General features: G+C 39.4%; 1 protein-coding gene across 4 annotated transcripts in view; it reads right to left on the bottom strand.

Moving 5' to 3' along the window:
• LOC122777535 (microphthalmia-associated transcription factor-like) overlaps positions 1 to 12,128 on the bottom strand; it is a 33,305-nt gene extending 21,177 nt beyond the window's left edge. For all 4 annotated transcript variants that reach the window (XM_044038832.1, XM_044038833.1, XM_044038834.1 and 1 more), the window contains exon 1: positions 11,880 to 12,128. In XM_044038832.1, coding sequence (XP_043894767.1) covers positions 11,880 to 11,983 — 104 coding nt within the window. In that variant the 5' untranslated portion in view covers positions 11,984 to 12,128. The remainder of the gene's footprint in view (positions 1 to 11,879) is intronic.
• Between the last annotated feature and the right edge of the window lie 430 nt (positions 12,129 to 12,558).

The following is a 12,558-nucleotide window of genomic DNA, read 5'->3' as shown; positions in this document are numbered from 1 at the left end:
ATATATGTATTTATGTCAATATAGCAAAGGTTCACAAACACACTGTGAGACACAACACGAGTTCATGAGTGAACTGTTACCCCACCTTTCGCCCTATGTCAGCTGAGATATGCACCAGTGCCCTCCGCGACCCTCATATGGAGGATAAAGCGGTAGAATATGAATAAATGAATGAATGAGTGAAATGTTCTTTGGTGTTTCCTGTCCATAAAAAGTTTAAAACCATTATTTGTTCAACTTCTACACAGGAGCGAAAATCAATCTGTAACCCTCTTACGACCATCATTATAATCAGGCCGCCTGGATTTGTCTAGATTTTATGGATGTAGAATTGTGGAAAAAATGTTCAATGAGTGAGTGCTTATGCCCAACTTTTTCCAAGATAACTTTCAATATCTGGCAGTTATTCAACCGTTTAGGAATTACAGTACTGAGAAGCTGACGTCACAAACGTGCGACACCCTGGTGAATCTCGTCTGTGATTGGACGGTCGTTGCGAGGAAGAGCTACCATCATGAGTACATGGGCGCAAAGGTCTAGTTAGTTTTTGAATTAACTAACAGAAGGGTTAACTGAAATTTTATCATGATTATTATCCACAGTCAACTCAACAATATGAATTTGTTTTTTTATCATGGTTAAAATTTTCACCCATCTCTATGATATCATATGATATCAGTCAGTAAAAAAATATATGATATGCTTCTCTTCTTCATTTGTGATAGTAAATGAGACGTTTTTGGCCCATATATTTAGCAGATTTTCCTTTTTAATCAATATGATAAAATATAACTGTTTAATGATAACATATAATACATATAATTGCTTAACGTCAGTTAGTGAACGACACTTATGGTCTGTGACTCCAATGTACATTTTACGTCTGCACTGCAGTGCAATTATACACAGTATTTAGTAATAAATAAACTAAATATTACATACATAATCAACAAAAACTATAAAAAAGTGAATTAAAAAAAATCCATCTACCTCTATAGTTAATATAATTTTTGACAATAGACACACAAAAAGAGCAGCACACAGCTGCTGTATTTGCAGCTTTTTACACACATGCACAACCTGAAAGAGGAACATTTTTCATAAAATGGTTGCGTCAGTTTTCCCACTCTCTTAATTTTAGACGGCTTCTCCCCAGACAGAGCGCTGCGCTCCTAAAATAGAGAGACTCTGCTGAAGCAGAAGTTGTCGGGATGAAGCCCTCGTCGAGTGAGTGATCCTTTTGATAAAACTCAGCAAAACGTCTCGCCAATCCAGCTGTGCAGTAATCGCACTAATTAGCCAGCGGAGTCCAACACAGCGATGGTCTACAGTGTTTTCAGCGGGCGCTGAGCCCTCAACATACCATTAACCTCCCAAGGTACGGCAGAGAATCCCATTGTCCACACTCATTGAACCCTGCACTAGAGCAAAAACTATGCAACCATATGTAATGAGATGAAATTCTATAATTCAATTAAGCTTTTACTTTCTTGAGATTAATATAAAGAGTTCCCCAAAGACAGCGCTGCAGAAAAACTGCTGACTGGTGCTGCTGCATAAATAAATAGTTTCAGATTCAATGGCTGCAGAACAAAGGCTACATTTTGTCCTCTGCAGCAGTTTTTTTTTATTTGCTTAGGTTTCTCCACCAAGTACATGCAGTAAGGTTTAATGTCGTCTTCCCTTTCATCCCTGAAATGTCAAAAATGTCAATGGATCTAATGCTATATAGAAATAAACATTTCATAAGCACAGTATATATGATATTTCTTTTCTCTGTTTCAGTTCGAAGAAAAGAAAAGTTTAATTTCATTTCCTTTTTTCTCCTGTCACAAAAAAATGAAGCTGCAGACAAAATTTAGCTGAGCTGAAACAAGCTTTGTAGGCAACAATTTTCCAAAGTGACTTTAATTTTTTAAGCACACTGTTGAAGCCACTGAAAGGTAAATTGATCAAATCGGAATATTTGCAGATTTTTACAGTAAACTGAAAATATTTATATTTTCTTTAGTTGGTCACTGAAAATAAATACAATAGGTGACTGGGTATGTAGTATAATGTGTTGTAGTATAATGTGTTGCAATGTATAATGTAACTGCATAAGTTATTAGCTTTGTGTCAACAAAAGTATAAAGTATATTTGCACATGGAGAATATTTACTTGAAAATAGATGAATGAAAGTGTAGTAAAAATGTGGCCGACAGATTAGAGCAGGGACCCGACAGGATCCAGTGGGTCGGGTTCGGCAAAAAAATCCAGAAATTGGGTCAAGTTCAATCACTTCAAGTGACATTTTAGTGAAATGTTCTTTTAGTGAAACATAGAATAAAATAAGGTGAATTCAAGTTGTGTTATTTTTAATAGCTTTATTGAAAATATAACAATAATAAGATAATATTTAATAAATAGATGTATAATATGTGAAAATAACTGTGGGCTAACAAGTGGGCTGGTGACATGTATGTACCTGTGCATGTGTTTGTGTGTGTTCCTGGGGCTGGTATTTACTTCTTCCTGGATATAACAATAACTGTTGTTCCATAACCATAAATAAAAGCAACAACCACCGTGACAGTCAGAGTACACTTCAGCTTACACTGACGGGTTCAGGTCGGGCTTGGACGGAAAATTCATGACTCTATGCTTTTCCTTAAATGTTAGACAGCGAGAATCCATGGAACAGTGTTTTTAAATTGCTACTGTGATCACAACAACTGCACTTTGTAATTGCCAAACTGTTGGAATTCCATGGCCAGGGTCTGGATCTCAATGGGACTTTTCCTGGTTAAATAAATAAATGACGCCTGTCGAGTTTGGGTCAGGTTCAGTCAATATTCTCTCAGGCTCAGTCAGTTTTGCACAGAAAAATGCGACATGAGCCACAGTCTTCTACAGATTTGTTTCCTTATTCCACACACAGACATAAAAAGTCACCAATTCTATTTCTTTCACATGTGAAATATTCTATGCAAACACATCTGATATAGTATTTTTATCTGCCATAAACAACAATATCTATGACAGTGATGCTAGTATTGGTGTCAATAAAAGCAACTTAAAACAAAACTTAAAAATATCAACCCCATCAAAGGCCCAAGAGTTTAATTATACTAAATTTCCAAATAATGGTGAAAGGTTTACAGCTGAGGTCTATTGATAGTCATATCACCTAAATTCCCAAATATCACACTGATGTGTGTTTGCGTGTGTGTGTGTGATCAGAAACCTTTCAACAAACAAAGCAGGGCTCAACCACTTTCTTTGTTTGGTCTTTTGAAAATGCGCTGTTGCTTTTTGCCAAACAAACCACTGAGACACATAAAAAGCCCTTTTGTCCTTTTTAACTTTTTTTCTCTGTGCGTGTGTGTTTGTGTCCCTCTGTTCGTGTACACACCTCCCCTCATGCTTGTGTGTATCCCAAAAAGAAAAAAAAAACACCAAGAAATACAAAAGCTGTACAGTCTTGAAGAGTCCCACCCACCCCACTCATGATTCCCTTAGAATCTGCTCACTACTCAACTCCATCATCCTCTATTATTAGTCAGGGGTGAAGTCTTTTCATGCAGACTTTACTGACTGATAGAGACACAACAAGGAACAAAATGAAGGAGCTTTGCATCCAGAGAGAGGCAAAGGTAAGTAAAGACTGGAGGAAAAAAGCTAAACAGTCTGTAATACAGCGTCAACATGCTGTACGCTGCCAGTGATCCATTCCGACGCTGCAGATCTAATAACCCTTTAGTGCCTAATGGACAATAATGGCAAAACCACAACCTCACAGAAGAAAGTTTTTGTTCAATCTGCAACTTCTGCTTCAAAAAGAAAAAAACTTATCATGAAACACATAAGCTGAAGCCCAGCTCTATGAACACTGTCCTACACACACACACACACATACACGTAAACCTCCAAATGAATCCCTCAAAGCATCACTAGACGCCATACTCACTGACAGTCGAAGGAGCAGGGTCTGTACACTTGCACTCCTACGGCCTCCATATTTGTTTGTTTTTTTCTGAAGGTGCACCACCCGCCCTTGGAGAGCGGTGAAAGTCATGCTGGTGTTGCTCCGTGTAGAATGTGTCAGAGGGGGAGGCTCCGGGGGCCCGGCCTGGAATCTCCAATCGCCACACAGTTCCAGGCAGAGGACCAACCACGTCCAGAGCAACAGCAGAGCAGAGCAGAGCAGAGGGGGAAACAAGTGGCCGACTGATATACGACATTCATCAACATGCTGCTTAAAACTTCATAGATACTATTTCACTTTTGAGACGCGTGTCATCACCACAGAATGGAGACCATAGATTTCCAGTCTCTATGAGCAAAATAAACTTCAGCTCTGTGAAAATGCACCTTTCAGAACATACAGTGAGATTTTAAAGGAATACTGCAGTCTATTTTCCATCCATCTACTTTCTACCACTTTATTATCCACAAGAGGGTCGGAGGGTGCTGACATAGGGCAATAGGCGGGGTACACCCTGGACAGTTCGCCAGTCCATCACAGGACCACACAGAGACAAATAACCATTTACTCTCACACTCATGGTCAATTTAGAGTGTCCAATTTACCATATCCCCATATTGCAGCCTGTAGAACACCCACAAACACACAGAGAGAACATGCAAACTCTATGCAGAAAGGCCGTTGTTCTGATTATTATTAAAACCACTAAAATCTTCTGTTGTGCCATGTCTAAGATAGGAAGTTGGTGCGTCAGTCAGGGAGCTGGGTTTTTTGATTCTATGAATGAAGGAGGTGCCATTTCAGAGCGGTAATCGCAAAACAGTAATATTGTGACATTAGCATGATATTTTTGCCTGAGGTCATCACACTGTCAGAATCTCACTATGTCCCATACCTAGCTTATGTAGGTCAACGTGCAACTAAGGCCTGGGTCGTTCTGGGTCCATGTTAGTCTAGTGTTCCACATTCCAGTCCTGCAGTGGCAAGTACTTGCCCGATTTCGTCCCCCCCCCCGGTTTGTCCTCAATATGTATGTCCTTGTATTCTCATGGTAAAGGGTTATACATGTGTGGACTTCCTCCTCAAGCAAAGTGTCCATGGACCTGCATTGTCTCTTCTCTGAGTTGTGCAAACCGCCAACGACAAGGATAAATTCCAACATTTATATCACACCATAGCAGACCTCTGACACGGAATGTATGACCCAGACCATGGTAATATATAAAAAAAATAAATAAATAAGTCCAGCAAGTTGTCACGTACCAACTTGACTTCCCTCAAGACTCATCTGAAAGCACCCATTCTCCTCATATTCAAACACCCATTCCAAACATGTCAAACTAGCAATTCTCTATCCGATTTCCCCACCACTTTTTCTAATCGCCCATAAAGCAGGATTGGCTCTTTCCTCAATGCCAACGTCACAAACGCACCTTCCACAAATCAGCATCATGAGTAACACAATGGTGTCGGTGTCTGTCGTCCCTCCAGACCAAGATCTTGCTGTGAAGAACGTCAGAGAGCGCAGCGACGTATGAATATCACATAGCTATAACGGGACTGCAGTGCAATGCTGGCGAGAAAGTTGGTGAGAAGTTGAAACATCACTGAGAAACTGTGCTGCTGCTGCAAACTAAGCTGCATGTGATGAGCCTGTGTCCTATGAGCTTGTCTCTGTCAGGACGCAGGTGTTCACGGATCTGTCCTGACACATTGCATAACCTCTCTGCTGGAGTACAAGTCAGTGACCCGGCATGACAGTGCGTTGATATACATGGACACCCCCTGATGATCACAGAAATCCCAGTGTGCTACAGCTGGCTTCACTCCCCGACTATCAGTCACAAACAACTCCAATCTGTGATAAAGAAGCATCTTTATGCAGTGTTGGGTAGCTCCACATGACGCAGACGAAACAAAACAACAAAAGAGAGACAAGAAATCAAGAAGCAGTGAGAAGGAAACTTCACTTCGACTAAAACTCAAACCACGTCAATAACTGCAGGTAGAGATTCTGCATTCACAGGAAACACCACAATCAATAAATGACTGGCCAAACCAGTTTAGCTTTTATATCACAACTGAGTCAATTACTCCCCATTATGAGATGGAAATTTGTCAGCAACTATTTTTGTTTGAAAAAAGAAATAAAAGAAATAAAAATAGAATTAAAAATGTTCAATTACATCACAAATCACACTTTTGTGGCACAAATATGATATGTTGCCTCATTAATTTGAATCAGATTTTAAAAAACCCTGACACATTCATTAATAATAAAAAACAAAACTGTAAGCAGCAGCTCTATAATTTTGTTACACCATCTTTTGAGGATGGGACAACACCACTTTTTGTGTCCGATATCTCAAACTCAAGTATCTACCGATACCGATATTAGTCCGATACAGAAATATGAAGCTGTTAACAACACATTTGTGCTGAAAGACATAATTCTTCAACTGTGTAACAAAATATTGTTCTCCAACAAATCAACAGCCCAAGCATGCGATATATAGGATTTGAATCTGTCTGATATCTGACCAAGTGATTCCGACCAATATCGCACTGATACCGATACTAACTGATACTGATTCCCATCCATAATGTCCTTCCTATTAGTTGCTTCAGTTTAAAATCAAAACTTCCACTTTTGCCTGAAACATTCCTTAGAATTCTTGAGTTCTAAGGTGAACTTGAAATGAACACATGTAATTTGGTAAGATATATCAATGTGTGAAATTGTCGAAATGGATTTTGCGGATACCGTTAGAGAAATTCAAGTTATCAGGTGGCTAATGCATTTTTCTGCAGCATTTATTCTGTGAAATAAAACAATTCTTATAGACAGAAAACAGCAAATGGAGAAGCTTTGAATCTATGTCTGTAAAAGGCTCATATCAACCAACGTGTTGATCAGGCTCTGGTGGTGTATTTAACTGCCTCGTTATCCTTAACAAAGGATCAACATGTCTAAATGACTAAACACATAAACTCAGCCGTCTTGCAAAAGGATTTCCTTTTGTAAACAAGTCATTGCCACTCAGATCTACAGTTGTGCCGCTGCCTGTCCATTAAAAAGCATGATAACATTTCCATAAAACGGGCCACATACATTTTGTAAACCCTGCAAATCAACACTGGCAGGACCAAATCAAACTTGCCAGGTTTTATTTCTTGAATTAGGTGTTGCACTGTATTCACTGTATTCATATCAGTTGTTTTTGTGCAGAAAATGCCTGCTCTTGCTCCTTCTCCTCTACAGTGTGCTTAGAAAAAAGGAAAAGAGCAGCCAAGGACACTTGCACAAGGAGAGGGATTACAGTGTTCTACAAACTGAAGAAAGCAGCTTTTTGTTTAACTTTCTCTTCGGGTTTCCTTCAAGGTGATATTTACAGACAGCACATTGTCAAGGAACCATGGTGAAGAGTTATGGCTGAAAAATTCTGAATAATAATTTACCCTTAGCGAGCAAGCAAAAACTTAACTCGACTGGTTTGAAGACAAAAAAGAGGTGTAGCTGCTGTACAGAGTTACAGTGTTATGACAACAGGAGAAAAGCTATTTTCTTAAACAAACAGTGAAAGCTCAAACAGCTGTGACAAAGCAAAAAAGACGCAGCTTTTCTTTCAATAAATAAATAAACTAATCACTAGTGAAAGGCTCATACCTTAAAATAAAGATACATATAAGTTGTCCCACTGTAAGATCAGTGGATGCACAAGCTGAAGTGTCCTTTTCACTGTTTTGCAGTTTCCATTGGTCACCAACAGAGGTCGACAGAGAGTTACAGATCAGCATTAATCACAGCTCATGAAGCAGAGCAAAATATCCAGAGTTTGTGAGGATTTTCCACAGTAGAAAAAAATGCAAAGCAGACACATGCTTCAAGAGGCAACAGAAGTGGTCATGGACGTACATAAGGTGCGATCTTGACTGCAGACCATGTCATGTTCTAACAATATTTTACTGACACCACAACACCTGTCTGTGTCATTTAGCTTACTCGCTCCTTCTTAGATCATGGATGTAACTCTTTGGCATCTCCGGCATCTGTCTGGGACTCCCCACGAGAACAAGCTGCTCCTAACACCAACTCTCATAACAGTTAACCTCTGACTCAGCGCTATGTCACTGGCTCTCTCTGGCTCTTTGACTTTTATTTGACATATAAAAAAACTTATTCTTCAATTTCATTTTTTAGTTTTCATAAACACAAACTTCTGAACATCATCACGACTCGTCTTCAACACACGTACAACATTATTAACAACCAAACATGATGATTAAAGTTAAAAGACAGTTTTCAAAATACTATGTGACTTTATTTGGTCCACATTTGATCTATATTTTAATTCTGTTCTTTTAAAAAATAGAGATCATAAGTCAAAAGGAACATTGTTGTTATCTATCCTAATAGCAGAGTTCTGTTCATTTTAAATGCTATATTTTAAGACAGAATCCCTGCATTAGTTTATGTTTCGATATGACCCTAAACATTATTAAAACACCACAACCTTGCACCATTATTTTGCACATATGTGCATTTTTACAATTCAACAGTTGTGCAAGATAACATGTGCATATGGCACTGCACTTTTGCCATGTTACCTGTGTGCAGTAACAGAGTATATTATATCTATATCTAAACATTCTTCATAATTTTGATGTTCTTATTGTCTTCTTTTGACTTCAGATCTTTGCTGTTTACTGGAGCTATGTTACTTTTTGTCACCTCTTGGCTGGCTTTTTGCTCCTGCTGTAACAAGTAAAAAGTCATAACTAATCTTATTTCATCTCACCTCAGCTTATCGTATCTTAATTGTAAAGTCTGGCTTATAGCTACAAAAAAGTACAAAACAAAAAGTTTCATTTTAATAAGCTACATCTGAAAAATGCCCCCCCAGCCTCTGTTCAACATAAGCACAACATAAGTCTCTAAGAGTTTCAGGCCTCAGTGTGACTTTTGCATAAATATCAAAATATGATTTAAGTACACCTTTAAAAAAAAAAGAGAAAAAGATCCCCCCCAGTAACTCTTGAGTTGCAGATATAACACATCCCCAGCTATATTTATACAGCTTATTTACACTGCATAGAAGACCAATTTCACTGCCAGTCTCACGTCTATATTAGGCACAAAACGTCTGGCACATCGTCTGCAGCAGCCTGAGTGCACTGTCAAGCTGATATGGAGGAAACAGCGAAAAAAAGATCTGTGAAACCTATAGGATCACATTTTGTCACACTTAAGATTTGACACCTTGAAACTTGTGTGTGTGTGTGTGTGTGTGTGTGTAGCTGTGACGAGACAACGCACAAATAAGTAATCAGTTTGGCTAATAATAACCATTCAGCGCAACATTGTGTCACAACACAGTCATTGTGACTAGTATTATTATTATGCTGGGTCATCCTCATGTGATTGGGAAGGGGAAGTGGGACACCGTCAATTGCCACAAAGCGCACGCACGTCATCACATATTCCTGCAGAAAATAACGTTAAAGAAAATAATGTGTGATCAGAAACAGTGATGGGACTCCGGTCATCCCACTGCTCTCCCCGCGACGGCAACCGCAACACAGCTCAAATTCAGCAGCTCATGTATGTGCAACAGTGTAATGGCATTTCACTAATGAAGAAATTAGTTTAAAAAATGTAGAAGTGGGTTAAAGGTTGGAGCAGTTTGAGTCTTCGAGATGACCGTTTTCTTCCTGACCTCGTGGTTTTTGGATGGGCTTTTTTTTTTTGAGGAAAAAGAGATAAACTGCAACAACATGTCAAGAACCAGAAGGGGGGGAAATAATAAGTGGAGTCTATCAGACGTCTCAAATAAGAGCTCTGTGTGAGGACAGTGGTGTACTGTCCTCTGCATGTCTCTCCCTGGCAACCAGGCTGTGTATTTCTAACCCCAAACAAAATAACAGACACGAAATACACATAATCATTCTGCAGAGAGATGCACTGTTGTAAAAAAAATGAGAGTTATTGTGACTCTGAGTGTGTCTCCAGGACATTTCTGTACCCCCTCCAAAACAAAAACAGTCTGGTCCATGACCCCTCATAAAATGACATTGTTCTGTTTTGGTGCAGATTGCAGAACAAGATCAGAGAGGGCAAGGCTTTCACATCTGCTCAGAGCGAGGCTAAGCTAACCATGTAGCTTTTTTATTTAGCTTACACACAGCATCACAACTGTCTCTGCCTAACGTTGTAGTCATTCATTATATCGGCAGATCCTGGAGTGTTTCTGCCAATATCCGATATTACATTTTAAAGCCAATATCTGCCGATATATACCGATATTGTGCCAATAATATCGTGCATCCCTAGTTGTGATTACCATATTACTGCTGAAAAAAAGATTTTACCCAATCAAATACATTTAAATACTTGGAGATGGTCCCCCTTTTGCAGCTGTATCAGCATCTACTCTTCTTAGAAGACTTTAAAAACTACCTCAAGATTTTGAAGTGTTTCTATGTGAATTTGTGCTCATTCATTTTGTAGAGCATCTATAAGGTCATGCACTGATGTTGGAAGAGAAGGCCTGGCTCACAATTTCTGTTCCAGTTCATCCCAAAGGTGCTTAATGAGGTTGAGGCCAGTTGCCACAAAGTTGAAAGCATAGCATTGTCTAAAATGTCTTGGTTTGCTGAAGCATTAAGATTGTTGTTCATTGGAGATAAGGGTCCTAGCCCAAAGCCTAATTGAAACAACTGAATTCAATATTTTGTCTAAATAGTGTATTTTACAGGGACAGATGTTGCACTAGTAGGACCAATGTATAAATATTGCAGTTTTGATATAATCTGTAAAAGGCAAGAATGATAATTTTTGCATCTTATCTGTCATTATCTTGATAAAGAAACCAAAACAAAATCATGACAAATTGACATTTTTGGCATCTGTCAACAAACAAAACACATTTCATAACTCAAACCTCAAGGCAAGTCACAGAATGTCACCGTGATGGTGCTTTTTCACACATTGCACATAACTGCTGTGCCTTTCAGTTTGGATACTGCACATTGGTCATTGCGATTAAGATTAATTTTTGTGATAAACTGTGCAGCCCTACTAATGAAACCACTCTGAGAGATAACAGGGGCGTCTGAATTTAAAACCATTACACAGACACACACATATCAGAAAGCAACACACACACACACACACTGTGCAGCTCTTCCAGAAAAGGGGTGAAGGGTCAAATCAAACCAAACAGTCCTGACTTCAGGTCACTGCTGATTGTTTGGAGAGGCCTCAACGTGCCAAAGCTGAAAATAGCTCTCTAATACTTCAGTACTGTACTGATGTTTGTGTGCAGATGCCACAGAAACTAATTACTGTTGCCTCTTTTTTTACACAATTAAAGCAATACAAGAGGCAGCGGTGGATTTTAACTACATGACATGAATTAAAGCTGTATAATTAAGCAGTTTCAACAACATATCTCTATGTTTTCATCCTTGTATTAAAATGCAAAGTAGTTAATATGTTAATTCTTCTATAGCACAGTGGATATTAAATTAAAGGTTGATTTTTAAAAACATGTATACCAAATTAAATCAATCTGTTTTTTTTTTGTTTTTTTTGATAATCCAGATTAAAACAGTCTTGAATGTCTGTCATCTTCACTGAGCAGCAGCATCACATCAGACTCTGACCGGTCTGCTTGTCTGCGAGCTAATATTTGAAGTTGGATGTTGACAACACCCAAGTGTTGCATAACTCCATGACAGCAGCGGGAATAACATAATGACAGAGGAGAGTTTACGGTCCCACTCCCGGAGCTCAGCGGCGGCGGGACCAGCTCCACTCCACAAATCACCAAAAACTGCCTCAATATCACCTAAACACAAAAACTGCTCCAGCGTGGGAAATAACTGTCCACGGCCAGAGTGGAAACTGACCTGCTTTTCAGGGGCTGACTCTTCAGTTCGTAGTACGTCTTCGGTTCCTCCTGAAAGTCATCTCCCACCTCGAAGTCGGGAACAATTCCCGATTCTGCCTGCATGCTTTCGAACGTCAACTTTACGTTAAACCTTGAAAAAACACTCACTCATATACACATACTAAACCAGACAGACGGTGTGAGTGCGCCGCAGCCGCCGTACTTCGCTCCGTGCCCTGCCGCCGCTGTCAGCGTCGCCGCCTCACGCCAGGACCCGGGGCTGTGTAGTCCTCCACGGCTGCGAGCTCAGCACTGTGGACGAGCAGCCGGCGCCGCGCGCACTACAGCTACCAGCATGCACCGCGGCTGTCAATGTCAGCATGCTTTTCATTGGTTACAACCACCCGTGGGGATTTTTTTTTATCTGTGCACACCATGGAATTGTTATCCATAAAGCTACACGAGCCTTTTAAAGTTTAATATTTGATCATAAATATATAAATAAATATAAGGATATTAAAATGTTGTTTTTAATTTCCGCCTTTAATGATTTGAGACAACCCAGGGCGGGACCTTCAGGAAACGTTCCGCAACCAAAAGGTAATGTGGGAACCAAAAATTGTTCACTGGGAGTGCAGTATCTATCTATCTAATCTAATGTTATAGCACAACATTTTACTAATATATTATTATTCTAT

The sequence above is a fragment of the Solea senegalensis genome, linkage group LG11 (assembly GCF_019176455.1).
Source record: "Solea senegalensis isolate Sse05_10M linkage group LG11, IFAPA_SoseM_1, whole genome shotgun sequence".
Lineage (NCBI taxonomy): Eukaryota > Metazoa > Chordata > Actinopteri > Pleuronectiformes > Soleidae > Solea > Solea senegalensis.
The sequence above is the reverse complement of the archived record's forward strand: the minus strand, read 5'-3'. Positions and strand labels throughout refer to the sequence as shown.